This window comes from Chelonia mydas, chromosome 1 (genome assembly GCF_015237465.2).
Source record: "Chelonia mydas isolate rCheMyd1 chromosome 1, rCheMyd1.pri.v2, whole genome shotgun sequence".
Lineage (NCBI taxonomy): Eukaryota > Metazoa > Chordata > Testudines > Cheloniidae > Chelonia > Chelonia mydas.
This window is the reverse complement of record NC_057849.1, coordinates 211187084-211206085: the sequence shown is the minus strand read 5'-3', so window position 1 is coordinate 211206085 and position 19002 is coordinate 211187084. Positions and strand designations below refer to the sequence as shown.

The following is a 19002-nucleotide window of genomic DNA, read 5'->3' as shown; positions in this document are numbered from 1 at the left end:
GTTTCTGCTTCAGAGACACCAGAGATAAGGGTATGGTGGGACTCAAGGAGGTGGCTGGGGTGTCTTTTCCAGTTGGTTTCCGAGTGGTAGCCGTGCTAGTGAGGAAGCGGGGGCTAGCCCGCGAAAGCTTATGCCCAGATAAATGTGTTAGTCTCTAAGGGGCCCCAAGGACGCCTCCTTGTTTTTCCAACTGGCTGGAATGACAGCTCCACTCACGACAGAGGAGAAATACCAGTGTACATTTTCTGAGCTCTGTTCTGTCTTTCCTGGTACTTGAGGACAGTGTGTCGGGCCAGGGAGCCCAGGGTATGTTGCAGAAGTGAGGGCAATGTGGAGAGACTTGGAGCAGGGCTGGGGGCTGGGTTCAGGAAGGAAGGAACGCGTTGCACCTGGGTGGGAGGAGGGACAGAGCATTCAGAAGCTGTGTGTTAAAGGACACCCGACATCATTTTGGGAGGAGGCATGGAGGTGCAGCAAATTCTGGGACACAAGGTATAGTTTCAGCATGACTCCCAGTGCTTTTGGAGAGAAAACGGGTTCACAGTAAGGTGGGAGGTTTAATTCTGAGGCTTTTTCTAGCAATCCAGAGTTCCACTAAGGAACGAAAGCTCTGCACCATTTTGCTTCTCTGACAAAGCCTGGTGGATTTCACATGCTAACCTCTCTCTTTCAACTCAGCTTGCTACAGAAGACTGTAACATCTACCAGTCTGCCTCTGAAGCCATGTGTCATGACTGATGATGGTGTGTAAGGGTCTGCTTAGGGTGGGGAATGGATGTAGGGAGGTTCTGCTTGTGGAGACGAGTTAGAGAGAAGGAAACATGGCAGATTCAGAAAAAGATGCAGGAACCTTGGGATTCAAAGGGTTCATTCGAATGCTCCCAAGGTGTGGGTGGGTTTGCGGTAATGTTGGGATGGAAGGCCATTCCACTGGATAGTTTTCTGGGGAAAAGGGAACACTGTAAAACCTTAAACCCATTCCGATCCTCATGAGAATCACAGCTCCAGCATGAAGGGGGCCATGACTGAGGGGCTACCTGTGGAGCAGCTTACTGTATACAGGAAGCCCTCCTACAGATGCACCTCAATCGCACCCCCTTAACTATCCCCAGTTCTTCCGAAAACAAGTGAAATTCACATGCAAAACTCTTTACAGCCTCAAAAGAAGAAAAGAAAAACAAAAACTAACTAACTAACCAAACAAACAAACAACAAGCATAAAGCAAGGAAAAGCAAAGTTAAAGTGACACTTCCAACACAAAAAGAAAAGGAGTACTTGTGGCACCTTAGAGACTAACCAATTTATTTGAGCATAAGCATTCGTGAGCTACAGCTCCCTTCATCGGATGCAGACTGTGGAAAGTATAGAAGATCTTTTTTTTCACAGCATAGCTCTACAACTGTAAATCTGTGGGAAGATAACAGTATGCTCCTCCCTAATTTTGTTTTTTTAAAAAGCCATTTTCTGGCAGTATATGTGAGAGACACAGAGAAACTTAGTCAACCTTTGGTATATCAGAAATGCTCAGCCTCTTGCTCACTCATCTTCGTTGAGTTGCTGGATTTTTCCTTCACTTTCTAAATCTAGATTATTTTTTTTCCCCATTCTGAGAACAAACTCTCCTTGTTTCTGGAATTCATGTCACACGCACTGAACTCAGATAGTTTGTCACACATAACTCATAGAGGAGACAACTTTCAAACACTTCTATTCAGCTGAAGAATGATCAGCAAAAACTTTTTTGTGAGCACAAATCTTTTAAAAATGCATCTGAACCCAGATTCAAAAGGCTTCACAGAAGCTTGGGGTTCTCAGAAAAAGGAAACGTGGCACAAAATGGGTTTTGGAAGAGACTGACACAGGAGAGTTTTATCTAAAAAACCAATTCAGAGAGTAAAACAGCCTCCCACACCCAGCTTTGCTGATGCCCCTTAATCCTAACCTGCAATCTCCCATTATCTAGTTCCCAAGTGTTTCAGGCTATCCGGCTCCTCTCTTAGGTAAGGAAGGAGTTAATATTCTCCAGTCTGTTTTTGGTTGTCAGAGTGAAAGTGAAAGGAAAGGCTCTGGCAGTCTGAAGACTCATTCAGAGTTTGATTCTAGCACAGACGCCTGATGTTTTAGGGTGTCTGGAACCCCTTTTTTGGGGCACAGAATGAATCTAGGGCTCATCCTCATCTGTGGAGTGCTGGCTCTGAAGGCTGGTGAGTTTAGGAGGTGTCAGGGATTCTGGCTGGTCTACAGGGATGCCTCTTCAGAAGGCCCATTATAGCAGGGGTGGCCAAACCCTCCCAGCCGCATAGCACAATCTTTAGAAGTTCCAGAGCCAGGGCGCACCTGCCAGGGCTCCCCTTGGTCCTTCAGCCCTGCTTCCGCTGAAGCCCTGAGACCCGCCTCCCCTCTGGGCAGAAGCCCCTACCTCACCACCCTGCTGCAAGGCAGAGGGCCTGAGCTCCTCCCCACCCCCCAGTCTGTTAAGTGGAGAATGGGGGGAAGGGAGGGGGGCTCCGTGAGCCGCACTTTAACGGTAAAAGGGCCGCATGTGGCTCATGAGCCACAGTTTGGCCACCCCTGCGTTATAGGCTCAGGGGGCAAGAGGGGGAACAGTTTGATTAGCAGCTTGTGTCCCAGAAGGGATTAGACAAGTGAGCCCCCGTGCCCCCCCCCCAACGATGGATGGACCAGAGGGAGGTGTGATAGTATAAGCTGATAATCATGGGGGGGTGCTTGGGGTCTTCCAAAAGGATGATGGCAGTGGGGGACAGGGAAGTAATACCAAACTGGGAAGAGGTACTTCAGGGGAGGTGTTTCAGGGAAGGAGGGGAATTGTGTGGTGGTAGCGTGCCCCAGGGCTCACCTGGATCATCCCCGTTTCTATAGGGCTGCCCCAGCAAAGGGCAAGATGTCAGTGCCAAATGTCTTGTCCCAATGGGGCAGCAGGTATGTGTGTGTATGTGTGTGCACCCCACCTCTCAGCTGGTTCTTTTCCTTCTCAGCAGAGCTGCCAGTGGAGCTGGCCCCGGGGTCCCAATTACGCTCTGTGGATGTGGTCTTGGACTGTCATTATATAGAGGAAGCTGTGGGTGGATTTCCGGGTGCCTTTGCCGGATCATTCTCCTCAGACCCTGCCACCCTAGTGCTGAGAGGTGTCAGCATTGCCGATGATGGAAGCTTGGACAGCGTCACCAATTACGAGGCGCCAGGCACAAATACTGACTCCGCTTCTCCCATCATCTTTGAAGTCTCAGGTGAGTGAGGAGCTGGGGATAGGAGAATTGCCATGCCAGCCACAGTAAGCCATGAGTGAATTGAAATCTGCACAGACTCAAAACACAGAGCCCTGCCCCAGGGGCTCACATAGGACATGTGATGGACAAAGGGATAGCAGGATGAAGGGCACTGTGTAAATAGAGACAGAGTCACTATCTATCAACTTACTCACATTAGAGGGACAAGGTGAGTGAGGTAAAATCTTTTATTGGAGCAACTTCTGTTGGTGAGAGAGACAAGCTTTTGACCTACACAGAGCTCTTCTTCAGCCCTCCTTGAGATCCGAAGAAGAGCTCTGTGTAGCTTGAAAGCTTGTCTCTCTCACCAACAGAAGTTGCTCCAATAAAAGATATTACTTCAACCACTTTGTCTCTCTAAAATCCTGGGACCAGCATGGCTACACGAACACTGCTTACCCACATGACCCCACCACCACAATATCTGAGCACCGCATACTTATTAATGAATTACTATCACAATGCCCTTCTGAGATAATTGCATTGGTACTCCTAGTGAAAAAAGGCAAAGCCATTATTTTCACTGATGGAGATTGAAACCCGAATAAACTGCCCTGGTGATAATCAGGCTTCACCTGTATAAATTGTATCATACAGAAGGGAGTTTGCACTCTGGCTAAAATCCCAGTTATATCAGTAGCTAAAGTTTCAAGATAGACAAGGCCATAGACCAGAATATTCATAGATTTTAATTAATATATTCATCTATTTAAGGCGAGAAGGGACCATTAGATAATCTAGTTCAGGGGTTCTCAAACTTCAATGCACCGCAACCCCTTTCTGACAACAAAAATTACTACATGACCCCAGGAGGGGGGACCGAAGCCTGAGTCTGTTTGATTCCCACTGTCCCAAGTGGGGAGCCAAAGCCAAAGTCTGAGCCACAATTCCCTGGAAAGGGTAGGGGTCAAAGCCGAAGCCCAAGTGTTACACTAATAAAAATGATACCAACAGGATCTTGTAAGAGGGACAAGGCAAATTGCCACGTTTATTGTAAATACAACAAAATATTCCTATATGCAATTTCTATATAGATCCATTCACACACACAGACATTCACACGCAGGTTCTACATAAAGGTTGTTATAGTTACCAGCCTAGATGTTGCTCGTGCCAAGTCACTGGCCAGGTGGCCTGGACACGAGAGTGGAGCCAAGTCGTTGTCAGATGCGCATCCGATGCTCCTGGAGGGTGGTCGTAGAACCAGCCTCAAAGAACAGTCCCTGGACCCAATTTTTATAGGTCTCTGGTTCAATACAAGTCTATGGAAGTTGCTTCATCATGCCGAATTTACAATTGCGATGACCATCAATCAGCTCAATCAGCAGGTGATACATCCATGACGGCTCCATGATGGCTAGGTGTTATCTTCTTGTTCTTCCTTGATGTGTTTTGGGTGGATTCCGGTTCTCCCCCCGGGGGTCATCCGGTTATCTCCACAGGGCCTTTTATAGCTTCTGCCATGTGGAGGGAAACCCATTGTTTCAAACAAAGAACTCAGCACAGCTAGTGGAAAATCACAGGTGACAAGATAATGTTTGGAGTCACATGGACAAGTCACATGTCCATGCATGATTAGACACAGTAGAAGCCATTACCTATACTTCAAACAGCATGTTCACAGGAAAGTCCATTCAGGGTAGGTGGGCGTCTTCCACTGTAAGTTAAATGTTCTTTTGATGGGCCACTCAATTTCAATAGTTCCTCCAAGATGTGCTGGCTAACTACCTTGTGGGCACTACCCCAGGCACAAACATTTGAAATCCAGGTATAGAACCAATGCTCATAACTTCAAATACAAAGTGTTACATGCATACAAATAGCATAATCATATTCAGCAAATCATAGCCTTTCTAGAGACACCTTAATTGACAACCTTCACACAGTATTTGTTGCAGTTATATAACAGTGATAGCAACAATGATCTATATCAGAGGTGGACAAACTTTTTGGCCCAAGGGCCGCATCTGGGTGGGAAAATTGCATGCAGGGCCATGAATGTAGGGCTGGGGCAGGGGGTTAGGGTACGGGAGGGAGTGCGGAGTGTGGGAGTGGGTGCGGTGTGTAGGAAGCAGCTCAGCAGGGAATTGGGGCAGAGGAGGGGTGCGGAGTGTATGAGGGGGCTCAGGGAAGGGGGTTGGGGTGCAGGAGGGGGTGTGGAGTGCGGCAGGGGGCTCGCGGCAGGGGGCTCAGGGCAGGGGGTTGGGGTGGAGGTGGGGTGTGGCAGGGGTGCAGGTAGGGTCCAGCAGGTGGCTCAGGGCAGGGAGTTGGGGTGTGGGGTGCAGGAGGGTTTTAGGGTGCAGGCTCCGGCCTGGCGCTGTTTACCTGGAGCGGCTCCGGGGTGGCAGCAGCATACAGTGGGGCCAGGGCAGGCTCCCTGCCTGCCTGCCCTGTCCCCGCGCCGCTCCCAGAAGCAGTGCAGGGCCCACGGGGGTGGCAATCCCAAGGGCCAAATCCGGCCCACGGGCCGTAGTTTGCCCACCCCTGATCTACATGGTCATATTTTAATCAGATAATGTCACACCAGGTTACCAACTGGTCCAGATCCTTCTGTATGATTGCCCTATCCTCATTGCTGTTTAGCACTCTGCCAGTCTTTGTGTCATCTGAAAATTTTATCAGTAGTGATTTTGTATTTAATTCCATATCATCGACAAAAACGTTCTTAATCCATGTAACATGTGCTGTATTGGTATTGTGTTCATGCTAATTTTTAGAATCACATTGGCATGCAGTACTGAGCCAAACACCTTACAAAAGTCTAAATGTCTTACATCTGCTTTTGTCAACCGAACTTGCAATCACATCAAAGAATGAATTCAGGTTGTTTGACAAAATCTATTTAAAATAAAAGCCTCTGGAGAGGCATTAATTATATTTCTGTCCTTTAATTTTTTTATTAATTGAATTAATTGTATCAGCTATTCTGTTATTTTGCCGGGGACTAATATCAAGCTAACTGCCCTATAGTTGCCTGTGTCATCCTGCTTGCTGTTTTGGAAACGTGGCACAACATTAGCACTCTTCCTGTCTTCTGGAATTGCCCATGTGACAGGATGTACAAGGCCCCTTGCTGGAGGCCTTGTGGTCTTACCACACCCTGCCCCAGGAAAGGAGCAGTGAAGGTGGGTCCTCCAGGCCTGCTTCGAGGGGTTGCATAGAAGCAGCCAATCAGAGCCCCGCAGGATCAAATAAAAGCCGCTGCTGGGCCTGAGCAGGTCAGTTCCTAGCTGGGCCCAGATGAGCAAGGCAGGGTGCGCCTTGCTGGTCACAGGAGCTTGAGGGAGAACTAGAGGGAGGGTTCTGGTGCTACTTGTGTTCTGTGAGGAGGAAGAAGATCTGAGAACTTCAGCCCTAAGGGAAGGGTGAAGAGAAGGGGGCTATGTGGGAAAAGGCCCAGGGAACAGCAGCAGCACACCGGAGGCAGCAGTATGTGGCTGCGGTTTATAGGATTCCTGGGTTGGGACCTGGAGTAGTGGGTGGGCCTGTGTTCCCCCACTGGCCACTAGCAAAGTGGCCTAAGCCCCAAGAAGGGGACAAGTTTCCTTTAGAAGCCTGAGCGAAGAGACTGGATTTAAAGGTCCCAGAGGTGGGTCTGAAGACCCTCATGTGGGCAGATAGTTTGTTGGACATTTGCTACCCCGGAAGGGGTTCATCTGTTGAGGACAGTGAGTTGGCCAGAGGGCTGAGCCACTGAAGACCTGCCTAGTGTGGCTGACAACCTATAGAGGGTACCACGAGCGGGGAAAAGAGGATTGCAGTACCACACCCAGCCAATAGGAGGCATTCAGGAGATGAGTACCCCATCGCACCCCAATATTCCAAGCTTTATTAAAAATGAACATCAGTGGGCCAGAGATATCATGAGCCAACCCTTTTTTATGACTCTTGGGTGCTGGGGACCTGGTGATTTAAATTATTTTGTGCTTTATAGATATTGGTTAACATACTTCCTAGTTACTAAGTTCTTGAAAATACTTCGTCATCCTCATGTGATATGAGTATGTCATCCTGCTTCTTTTAAAATACAGAACAGAAATATTTATTGAACACTTTTGCCTTTTCAGCATCATTATTAACAATGTTACCATCTCCATCTAGTAATGGGCCTATACCATTGCTAGGATTTCTTTTGTTCTTCATATACTTACAAAACTCCTTATTGTCCTTGCCCCTGCCAGCCATGCATTTTTTCTTGATGTCTGTAACTTTCTTTATCAGTTTTTTACACTTCATAACTTCAAAACTGGAGCCCCTCTGAGTTTCAAAATATGCCCTTGACTGGCACCAAACCCAATGCTGGTAGAGGCATCAACATTGATGTTGGCACCATCGGTCCTAGCATTGGAGCCATTGTCACAACTATCAGCATTGCCATTTCCTGAGAGCTACTTTTCATCCCTGTCACCAATATACTCCTTCTCTACCACACTGAGCAGGGACCCTCACCTGAGGGGTGAGGTCGATACCGCCAAGGGTACTCTGAAGCATGCAGCACTGAGTCCTGGTGCAGAACTAGCATTGGATGGGGCATACCCAGTTATGCCAGTATCAGTACAACCTGCCACCATGGCCTCATTGGCCAGCCCTCCCATAGATCTTGGAGCAGGGTCCCCTCCCATATCTCAGCAAAGAGGAGAAGATTTCAGTTGCCTCTGGTGTTGCTGGCCAGAGCACCCCCGTCAGAACCGGAGGGAGTCTCTGAAGATGTGATAGAAGCAGTGAGGGAAATGCTCCAGCTGCCTTCACCACCAGAAGAATCTTCTTTGTCCCTGGACAGGACAGTTACAGTGGCTTTGATACCAGCTGTTGATGACTTCAGCTGGGCATCCCAGGAGATACTCTCGAGGACAGTGGATACAGGACACTGTGGTCCAGGAAAACGCACACAAGGTATTCAGCAGCCTCAGCACCTGCAAGAATTGCCCTCCTGCTCAGTGAGGGCATCCTAGATCCAGCCAAGATCTGCTGAATACTCCCAGCCTCACCCCCTCTCAATGCAGTGGGGGAGCTGTCTTCACCCAAATTCCGTTACTTAGGCAAGGACAGCAAACCAGCAGCCTGCAGCACTGGCTTCCTCAAGGGGTTAATATTGGTCTGTCAATCACCTTGCTTCCTTTCCTGATTGGCTAAATCTGTCCTGATGTTACCGCCTTAGGCCCTTTGTGAGACATTGCTAGGCAGGATAGCAGTGAGGGCTGGCTCTGCCCACCTGATATTTCCATTGGTGTGGTTTTGTGATTGCCACATGTTCCATGTTGCTGGGTAGAAAAAAACACTCTTTCTCTGGCACTGTAATTGGCAGAGGAGGCTGAGCTTGGAGCCTAATGATTGGCCAGGGCAAAATCATATTTCGATTGGCTGCTGCCCTCCCCGCCTGAATTTTTTATTGGTGGGTGAGACCTGTTGCTAGGCAGAGTAGCCGGCGCTGGGACTTTGCAAGGGTAATACAGGATCGCGGGAGAACTTAAAAAATGGGGGCCAAGTGTGGGGTATCTTGGGATGGATGTTTTTGCACACTCTGCCCCAGGTGGTCCTGCCCATGCAAGTCAGTGCATATCCAGGCGTGATTTCTGTAGGTGTACTTACACTCCTGGACCCCAGGAGCTGCTACTGCGTGGCAATTTTGCAGTGTGCAACCCTGGGCTCCTGAACTCTAGTCCACCACTGCCATAATCACATAACCACATAGATAAAGACAGAGGCACACTCAGAGAGAGAGAGAGAGAATGCAAAGTTGCATGGTGGAGTTGATGGTAGAGAGGTAGAGAGCAGGGATAAGTAAGAGCAAGAGGGAAGGTGTGGGATGAAGGTAAGGAAGAAGGTGGGAATGAGGGAGGATAGGAAGGGGGAGAGTGGGGCAAAGGAGAACATTGTTGCCGGCACCCAGTGCCGAGAGGCTAAACAACAGCTCGGGTTGGTTCGCTACCCGGTGTGCTACACCCAATAATCACAACGGGGTGGAGAAGCAGAAAAGTTTATTTGCAGCTGCAAAAAGGTACAGGGAGAATAGAATCTCAAATCCTGCACACAGAGCAGGAAGTTACACAGGCTTTTATACATCCTTTTTTCCCAGCATACTTATCCAATAGCAAGGTGCCCTAAGTATCCATATAGCCAGCCAATCCAGTTCCCAGCTAGTTCCCTTGTTCTCTGTATCATTTGTTAAACTATACATAAAGCTGCTTTATTCAGCATTTTTCTTCCATATCTGCCCTGTTTGGCCTTGTTTAGTTTCAGGCAGTGTGATTCTGCAACATATTGTTGCAGATCCTCAGCATAACTGCTGCGAGTGCCTCCAGGCGGGGGGGCCAAGGAGACTTGGGCCTAGTGCGAGGGAGCTTCATCGACACTCGTGGTCTTCCATCCCCTCGAGTTACCTAGTGGCCATGCCCCAGTGTCCCCAACAACATGATGAAGGGGGACACATAACTTATGAGGAGAGGCTCAGGGAACTGGGGTTATTTAGTCTGCAGAAGAGAAGAGTGAGGGGAGATTTGATAGCAGCCTTCAAATACCTGAAGGAGGGTTCCAAAAAGGATGGAGCTAGGTTGTTCTCAGTGGTGGCAGATGACAGAACAAGAAGCAATGGTCTCAAGTTGCAGTGGGGGAGGTTTAGGTTGGATATCAGGAAACTATTTCACTAGGAGGGTGGTGAAGCACTGGAATGGGTTACCTAGGGAGGTGGTGGAATCTCCATCCTTAGAGGTTTTTAACGCCCAGCTTGACAAAGCCCTGGCTGAGATGATTTAGTGGGGGTTGGTCCTGCTTTGAGCAGGGGGTTGGACTAGATGACCTCCAGAGGTCTCTTCCAACCCTAATCTTCCATGATTCTATGACACACTTGGATGGGATGTGGGGCTGCTGAAATGGTTAGTGGAGGAAAGCTACAGGTGAGAGATCCCGGCTTCAGTGATAGTGAAAAAGGAGGAGAAGATAGCAAAAGGAAAGGAAAGGGTGGCCTTTTCTAATCTCGCCAAAAAAATCAGCAAGATTTTGAATGGAAAAGTGGAAATGACAGGAGAGGGGAGAGTTTAAGGATGGACGTGAGAGTGGCAAAGAAGTGGTGGGGATTTGAGGATGGTCTGCAATGAGAGTGCAGAAGTGCTGTTTGGTTAGAGAGAATGTAGGAGGAGAGAGCCTGAGAATCCTGATACCCACAGTTCTGTGCTGTCAAGCAAGCAGCTGTGTAACCTGCTAGCAAAGTATGTCACGCTACCCTCTCGTGCCTGGTCCGTAGGCTCGACTGGATACTTCTGCTTCCACTTACTGCTTCCTTGGGTTTGTCTACACTGCAATTAAAAACCCGTGGCTGGCCCGTGCCAGCTGACTGGGCCTCAGGGACTCAAGCAGCAGGGCTGTTTAATTGCAGTGTAGGCTTCTGGGCTTGGGCTGGAGCCCAGACTCTGTGACCCTCCCACCTCGCAGGGTCCTGGAGCCTGGGCTCCAGCCCAAGCCCGGACGTCTACACTGCAGTTAAATAGCCCTGCAGCCTGATCCCCATGAGCCTGAGTCAGCTGGCACAGGCCAGCTGGGGGTGTCTACTTGCAGTGTAGACATACCCAGTGAGATCAAGTGGTAGAAGTCTGTGTTGTTGATCTGAAAGTCCTGAGTTCAAACCAGTTGATGATATATGCAGAGAAAAATCATGGGTGATGATATAATTTAAAAATGTAATCATATCATCATAATGAATATGCATCAAACCCAGCAGCAGAATTACAGGTGCCCTGTTCCCCGGACTCTGCAAGCACCTTCCTCACTGTGCACCTTTCAAACTGGCTGCATGTTATACATTTGGACTATCTGTGAAACATCTCGGTATGCTCATGCTCTGTACTATACATTTCCTTGCCCTCATGTCCCACCTAGACACCAAGCAGCAGAACCTGTTGCCTTCAACTGAGGACAGAGTTCCTTCGTGGAAGAATGTACACTTCACCCTGGATCTGCAACTTGCCAGGGATATAAGGGAGGGATACAAGGAGAGGAGAGGGTGCAAGAAAGGGAGTATCACAGCTACAGGACTAGCTGCACTTCAGTCCTCTTTCTAGTTTCTCTCAGAGAACCTAAATCAGGTCTTGGGCCTCTTGCCCTTGTCTGTTTTGGGATGGAATCTTGTGACTCTTCCATACTTGGATCAGGTCTGGGACCACTGCCCCATGTGTGACAACTGCTTATCACCGTGCAGGTCCAGCTAGGTTTGGGGCACCTGTGTTTCCTTCCCATGGGAACCTGTGACCAGTGATAATGACCAACAAAATAATCAAATATTTTAAAACAAAATCATAGAATCATAGAATATAAGGGTTGGAAGGGACCTCAGGAGGTCATCTAGTCCAACCCCCTGCTCAAAGAATATTTACTTAGCAGTTGAAACAAAGTTTTTCTCCTCAATCATGACAGTTAGAAACTTACTTTTTTAATCAAAGCTGAAATTCTCATGCAATTGTTTGATTTCAGCGGGGGCTATAAGAAAAAGTTGGCAAAGCTGTTACAGGATCATCTTGAGCCATCTTCTCCTTTCTGCCTGGACCATCCCAGATGGTTACCTGTTGGGAAGCCCTTAATCGAAGACATTCTCACAAAAACCACCTCACCAGAGCCAGGCCAATATACAGTATTAACAAATTATTTAAAGTGCTCCCATATTTTGTCATGGGGAGTATAGCTGAAGAGAGTGCAGGGCAACAAGAAAGATTGGCATGTGCTTCAGTAACAATAATGGATTTGGCAGATAGATTTTCTCTTTGACAGACACTCATCTCTAGCTGTTGCTGCACCCTCAATACCTCTTCCTTTTTTAGGCTGGGACCTTTAATGTTTCAGCATCCCCTTTGCTCCTAGGTTTAGGCTTGGGAAGAATAAACCTTGCTAGCATGGTTGGTATGTAGGCAGGTAGGTATTTCCCAATTTATAGCTCTCCCTATTGTTCCCTTAAGGTATCGTCTGTCTGTTATTGTTTTGTTCCCTGTTGTTTTTCCCCAACAGCCTTTGAGCTTATCCAGTCTGGCTGCAAAGTTAAAGCAAACAGGTAAACTGAGGAATATATGATATTCATAAAAATAATACATATGACTTCCTCATTCGCCACAAGAACTTCTTTAAACAAGCTGGGAGACCAATGTTACATGCTAAGGCTCTTGTGTTTGCATAGCAGCAGCCTGACCCCATTTTACACTAGGTGTAGACACAGCCCTTGGTGTCTCACCAGATTAGGTCCCTACTGAAACTTGATCCTGTTTTTCCTGTTCCATTCATCAAACTACATGTCTTCTCTTTCTCATTACAGAAACTTTGGTACCCATCCCATATGCGGAATCCCTGCTGCATGCAGACTGTGCTGGGGAGAAAGTGACCTGTGAGATCTCTCCATACAGCTTACACCTGGCAGATGAGGGGCCCAGCCAGGCCTCCTGGTTCATGGGGACCCTGAAGTTATCCAGTGGGATCAGCATAGCCCTGGTGCTGAAGGTCAGCAGTGTCAGGGAAGAAGATGAGAGAATGGCCATACTGCACCCAAGGCTGAAGGTTCCTATAAGCAAGGAGGGCACAGTGCTGACCACAGGTAAAGAAAGTGGCGAATGAGGGGAAAAGACTTTAGTGCTGGAATGCACCTACTGCACCAGGGAGCACTAGGGGAGCCAGACACTCCAGGGCTGAAGCCTCCACATTAAGGAGTGCTAGGGGAACTAGAGACCCCAGGAATATCACCCCACTCTGTAGTCTGGGACTTAAGGGAACTAGAGAAAAGGACTGCACATGCTGTGAGTCAGCAGGATAGATAATCCTTCCCTTCTTGAGGGAAGCTCAAATGTAGGGGCCCTCCTGCTATCTGCGGGATGTAACCGCTGGGCCACCAGTGTGACCCCTTGATCACTCTGCCCTTGCACTTCTGTGCCCCTTGACTCCCCAGTTCTGGCCCCGCTGTTCTCCCCACCACTGTCACTATAAGACTATAACAGGGTTTGAAAAAGGGCTAGATAAGTTCATGGAGGATAGGTTCATCAATGGCTATTAGCCAGGATGGGCAGGGATGGTGTCTCTAGTCTCTGTTTGCCAGAAGCTGGGAATGGGCGACAGGGGATGGATCACTTGATGATTACCTGTTCTGTTCATTGCCTCTGGGGCACCTGGCATTGGCCACTGTCAGAAGACAGGATACTGGGTTAGATGGACCTTTGGTCTGACCCAGTATGGCCATTCTTATGTTCTTATGTTCATTATTTGCCACACCACTGTGACCCTTGGCAAGTGCTATGTCTGCTCTCCAAGAGTTCGGTGTAGCAAGGAGAGCAATATGCACTTACTCCCCGTATCCTGCTAATAGCTCTGCAGCCTGCAGGATGGGATCTTCTTGTGGGGAGACACATGTCCAACCCTTCAACCCAGCATGGCCAGTCAGTCCACAGCATGCTTCCTCCAGGTGGGTGGAGCTGTGACCCAGTCCCTGATGTCCTGCCAGGGGGAGTCTTCCATAACCACATATATTTAACACTCTCTCAGTCTATTTGTCTTTCTCCTTCTCTTTGTTCCTAGTTGAATTCCAGTTGTCATCTCGCACCCCTACTTTGCGTACCCGACTTGGCACCTCCGTCACCCTGGACTGCAGCTTTGCCTTGGCTTCCAGCTCTCCGCTGGCCTCGCTGGAGTGGAGGCTGCAGCACCGAGGCAGCGGGCGTAGAGTTTTCCACTACCAGGCGGGGGACGTGGCACAAGCAGAACAGTCAACGGCCCACGTGGATGTGGTGCAGCTGCTGGAGACTGGAGATGCATCACTTAGCCTGCATGGAGTGGGGGTGGGGGATGAAGGGACATACATCTGCTTAGTGTCCACCCCCCAGCACCAGGCCCAGAACATCATCCAGCTGCAGTTGGTCGGTGAGGCAATGATGCTTTAAGGATACCTAGTCAGGGGGCAATAGGGGAAACAGGCCCCATTCACTGGAACCTGACCATTCCCCGTATCTCTCTGCTCCCCTCCTTGCTTCCCCAGCCCCACCCAGTGGGGATGAGGGACTCCTCTGTACTACTCCATTCCCTCAAACACAGTTTATCACCAGCTGGATTTAATTTCCTGTTTGCCCCCCTCCAGAGCCCCCGAGAGTCCGTTTGTTCCCAGAGTTGGTGTCACGTGAGGGGGATGGAGCCACTACCCTGACCTGTGAGATCTCTGGCTATTACCCCCTGGATGTGTCGGTGAAGTGGACACGGGAGGCCCCTGACGACAAAGACAAGATCCCTATCTCAGGCTCAAGCACATACTTCTCCAGCCATAGGCAAGCCCAGGATGGCACCTATGGCATCAATTCATACCTGAGTATCAACACAGCCATAGAGCTGGGACCTGTCACCTACAGCTGCCATGTCTCGCATCTGGCCCTTGAAGAGCCAATTACAGCTAGTGCCCAGCTCAGGACACCAGGTAAACAGGGGGAAAGGAGGGCGAGTTCTCCTTATTGCCCCTGCCTCTCAGCTTTTGCTTCAACCCTCTGATCTCCTAGCTCCAGCTTTTCCCTCACCTCTCAATTCTGGGGTACTGAAGCCCCATCCCATTTGGAGCACCCTCCCATTTCCACTGCCTGCCCTCATTCCCCAGCCGTTCTTTCCTCTCCTGGCTTCTCCTGGCAGTCGCACTTCCTCAGCTCTCATTGCACCCTCTACAGCTCTTTGTAAAGCATGTTCTCTGCATCATGCAGCACCTTACACTGTTAAGGGGGCAGTGGTTTCAAGGGAGCAAAAAGGCAGCACACGGACTCCTTATTGGGAACCCAACCATGCCCCAAGGACCCCTATACACTGTTGTCTCCAAGGGAACCAGGACCTTCTTTGCCCCCACCCCCTTCCTTCCCCAATAGGAACTCAGCTTAGTCCCTGCTCCCTGTGGCACTGTTCTAATGAGATCCTAATCTTTCCCCAGAAACCTTGCACATCTCTCCTCCAATAGGATCCCAGCCCTGCCCTGTGTATGATCTGTGTGAAGAATTTTAGCTCTCTGAAACAGACTCAGATGAGCTTCACATCACTGACTCCCCCTCTTTCTCCAACAGAGCACAAAACATCTAATGGGCTTGTGGGAACCTTCATTGCTACTTTCATCTTCCTTGCTGCTCTCGTTGGCCTCATGCTCAGGAGAAGAAAAACAGGTCAGAGTGTAAAGCACTTTAGCCCTCTCCCTAGACTGAGGTTCCACAGTCAGAGCTCATCTCCTGCTCCCCATGGTGCCGCTGGCTGTGAGACGCAGAGACTGGAGTAGCCTGGAGCACCTGCTACAGCCAGCACTCCTGCCACTCTAATTACAGTGCTTCCTGCAGGGAGTAGCATAGCTGGAAGCTCCGTCACAACCAGCTGTCCTGCCTCCTTCCCTACAGCAGCCTTGCTGGGAGAAGCCTGGACCGGAGTATTTGGGAGCTCCCCTCCTACTTCGTGCGCCTACTTCCTTTCCATTTTGCCTCCTTGAGGGAGAAGCTGGAAATGGAGTAACTGGGAGATGATTCCATAGCTAGTTCTCCAGCTTCTCTTCTTACAGTGTCTCTTGCTGGGTAGGAGAGGGGGTAGCTCTTAGGAGTGTTAGTGATGATAATGTAGTACTCAGACCTGTATATTTGCCTGAGATAGAATTTTGGGTCTTGTTTGCTCATTTGACTTTTGATATTTTTATATTCTTACTAATATGTATGAACAAAGAACAAAGATACTGGGTGTTACATCTGCCCAGAAGCAGATCAGGTGAAAAGAGATAAGAGATAGTGCTAAAGTGTTGTTGGGCAGAATGGGTGTGTAATATAAAAGCAGTCACTTGAAGGACAGTCCTTCCTCAACTCCTCTCCCGAGATAAGGTCAAGCAACCAGTCGGGAGGGCAAGGGGGATGGGAGGGGAAGGTATAAGAAACACTAAAAGCCAAAGAAATCCCTGTCCCTGACTGGAGCACAACCTCACTCCTTACTCCTCCCATGGGATATGAAAGAGGTGGTACTGAAGCCCCCAGACCCAAAACCCTCCAAAATGACCATACATTATAAGGGGTAGGATCAGAGGTGCACTACTTCTGCTCTTCTACTTTCTGTCTGCATGACAAGAACCAGGGCAGGGCGAAGGGAAAGCTCTTAATAGTAGCCTACCATCACCCTGGTAGCTGCAGATCATGGAAGAGAATGACATTTTACTGATTGTTTTTGTCTTCCTGAATCAATTATTTTTCTTTCTTTTCAGTTGATCCAAAATCTGAGGAATCTCTGGAGACTTCAGGGTAAAAGGGACAGTTAACTCAGTTACCCTTATTCCTGCGCCCCCTCTGACAGACCCCATACCAGATGAAGACCCAGCCACTCAGAAATTAACCTCCCATTTTACATTAATGGAGCTATCACCATTTCCAGGGACCCTCTTGCAGCTCTATAGGAAGGGATTGGAGGACCCTTGTGACCCTGGAAAGGTGGAGTCAGAGAAAAGGGGGTGTCTCCATCATGTGAGCGGGGGTAATACCATTAACCTCACTGGAACACTGTTCTTCTCACACTTTCAGGTACACAGAGCTAGATACACAAAGGGATGTAGACATTTTAGGTGCCTAAGACCAACATTTAGGCACCACTGAGATCCTCAAACCTCTGCTCAGCTGGTGCCTAACCGTTTAGCTACCTAAATTCCTTAAGCACCTAAGTTTCTGCCTGTGGACATACACAAAATCACCTAATTCCTGATGCCATTGAGCTGCTTGGTTCCCTAGCTCATGCATAACCCCTGGTAGGATTGTCAGCCTAGGCAATACCCTGCCTTTGTCGCCTGCAGGGCCTGATCCCAGAGGCATGCTCAGAGCATACCTATCAGAGCAGGCCTTGAACAGAGACAGCTAGGAGCAAGCAGGTCAGAAATTTGGTGGGTGTGTGTATACACATATGTGTGTACGTGTTTACTGTCACTTTGCCCATGTCATCCCTAGCTTTTAATCCCTCCACTGGCTCTCCCTTCTCTATCACATCAAATATAAGCTGCTTATATTCACCTTCTAGTCCTTTCTTGGCCATTTCCCACCCTACCTATCATCTCTCATTTGCTATTGAACTGTTGATGCTCATCTCTGATGGGCCCATCATGCCAGTCTCCATTGGGCACAGGTTACATTTTCAGACAAGCATCTTTCTACTTTCTCCCACGCTGTTCAGCACACTTGGGAGGGGCTCCCTGAGAACATCCATAAAGCATCCACCGTCAAATACATCCACAAAACTCTCCTTTGGCGCGATGCCTGTAATATATTGACAATGGTTAGAATGCCAATCGTCCTGACCATTATTGTCTCATTGCTTCCTTTTATTCCCCTACAAGTCTCTTGCTTTATGCTCAAGATTGTAAGCTCTTTGGGGCAGGAATTGTCTTTTTGTTCTGTTTGTACAGTGCCTAGCACAATGGGGTCCTGGTCCACAACTAGGGATCCTATGTGCTACAATAATGCAACTAATAACCTTATTAGCTTAGTGGACAGAGCACTCCCCTATAATGTGAGAGACCCAGTCTATATCCCTGTTCTGCCTGAGTTGGAGCAGGGACTTGAAGTCAGTTCTCCCACATCCTAGGTGAGTGCTCTAGCCACTGAGTCGTTGAGTATTCTGGGGTGGTTATGTCTCAGTCTCCCCTGCTGCAGCTGTTCCACTTGATATAAATGAAATATTTTTGGAGCCGGGCCTCCCCCACATCTCAGGGGATTGCCCTGACCACTGAGCTACAGAGTCAAACTCCTGCTTTGACTCCTCTTTCTTAAATAAATATTTAATTATTTATAATGAAGAGGTTCTTCAGCAGGAGAGATTGAGAGCCAGTTACATCCCTTGTTAGTATCTTGCTGAAGAGCTGTGTTGGGAAGCTCAGGGTGGAGAGGGAGTGGGCGAGAAGTGGGGCTCACTCTGTAACTGGCTCAAACGAGATACGGTATTCACTGCACTTTGTGCTAGTTTGAATTTGACCTCTGAATAAAACCCTGTTGTTATTTTTCTAACATATTTCCACTTTAACTCCAAACTCATCTGAATTGGAAAGTCTGGGGAGGGAGAAGCATCATGCCACCACTTCTCAGGAGGGGTGGAAGGGTGAAATTGCAGTGACAGATCACAGTAGAGGTTTACTGGTTATTATACAATTCTCTTCTTTGTCCTTTTCTTCAGAAGTAATAAGGTAAAAAAGAAGTATTTAATTCCCAGCCTCATTCTGTAAAGGGCAATATGAAGTGTAACTGATAGGAAACAAACTGGGGTAAAGGCTGTCTCAGTAATGATCCCCATGCAGGAGTTTCAACCACGGCAGCAGAAAGAAAACTCAGCAAAAAGAAATGGGGGGAGGGGAGGAAGACTTCGGGACCGGACTATATGTGCACACACACCTAGGTGTTCAGCAGACAGAGCTGCATCGCCAAAGTGATCAATTGTGGCTGGTTTTGGGATACAAAACACTTTGAATGCAGGGAGAATGCAATGTTGTTATCCTCACTGTACGAATAAAGGGCAGCAGAACTGTGCTTAGCATGCGCTGATTGAAGGGGTCACCCTAACCTCAAACCCGCTTGCTAAGCAGGGGGTAGGGATGTCACATCCCAGTGAAAGTTAGAGGGGTTAGGGATCGATGTTTTTATCTAGTGGGGGGCTCTGCTTTACAGGGTTCTAGATACTATTTGATTCTCTTCTCTGTAGTGTTCAAAGGGAGAGTTGAGTAAACTCAAT

General features: G+C 48.5%; 1 protein-coding gene across 6 annotated transcripts; it reads left to right on the top strand.

The window, feature by feature from the left end:
* Positions 1–2038: 2038 nt before the first annotated feature.
* LOC119567347 (tapasin-related protein) lies at positions 2039–18284 on the top strand. Of its 6 annotated transcripts, none has more exons than XM_037912489.2 (8): positions 2041–2205; positions 3010–3249; positions 12581–12856; positions 13619–13714; positions 13828–14169; positions 14384–14713; positions 15339–15434; positions 16502–18284. In XM_037912489.2, exons 1-8 carry the CDS (start codon positions 2157–2159, stop codon positions 16540–16542), a joined length of 1470 nt encoding a protein of 489 aa, XP_037768417.1. In that variant the 5' UTR covers positions 2041–2156; the 3' UTR covers positions 16543–18284. The 6 variants fall into 6 exon arrangements, with proteins under 6 accessions (XP_037768432.1, XP_037768417.1, XP_037768403.1 ...); XM_037912475.2 differs by having other exon boundaries at positions 2042–2205; positions 2998–3249; XM_037912484.2 differs by having other exon boundaries at positions 2044–2205; positions 3001–3249.
* Positions 18285–19002: the final 718 nt, after the last annotated feature.

Bases quoted from the DNA above. Each gene is read 5' to 3' on its own strand.
- LOC119567347 (XM_037912475.2), top strand. From the start codon at position 2,157: ATGAATCTAGGGCTCATCCTCATCTGTGGAGTGCTGGCTCTGAAGGCT. The intron at 3,250-12,580 runs GTGAGTGAGGAG...TTCTCATTACAG, and splicing joins CATCATCTTTGAAGTCTCAG to AAACTTTGGTACCCATCCCA. The intron at 12,857-13,618 runs GTAAAGAAAGTG...TCCTGCTAATAG, and splicing joins GGGCACAGTGCTGACCACAG to CTCTGCAGCCTGCAGGATGG.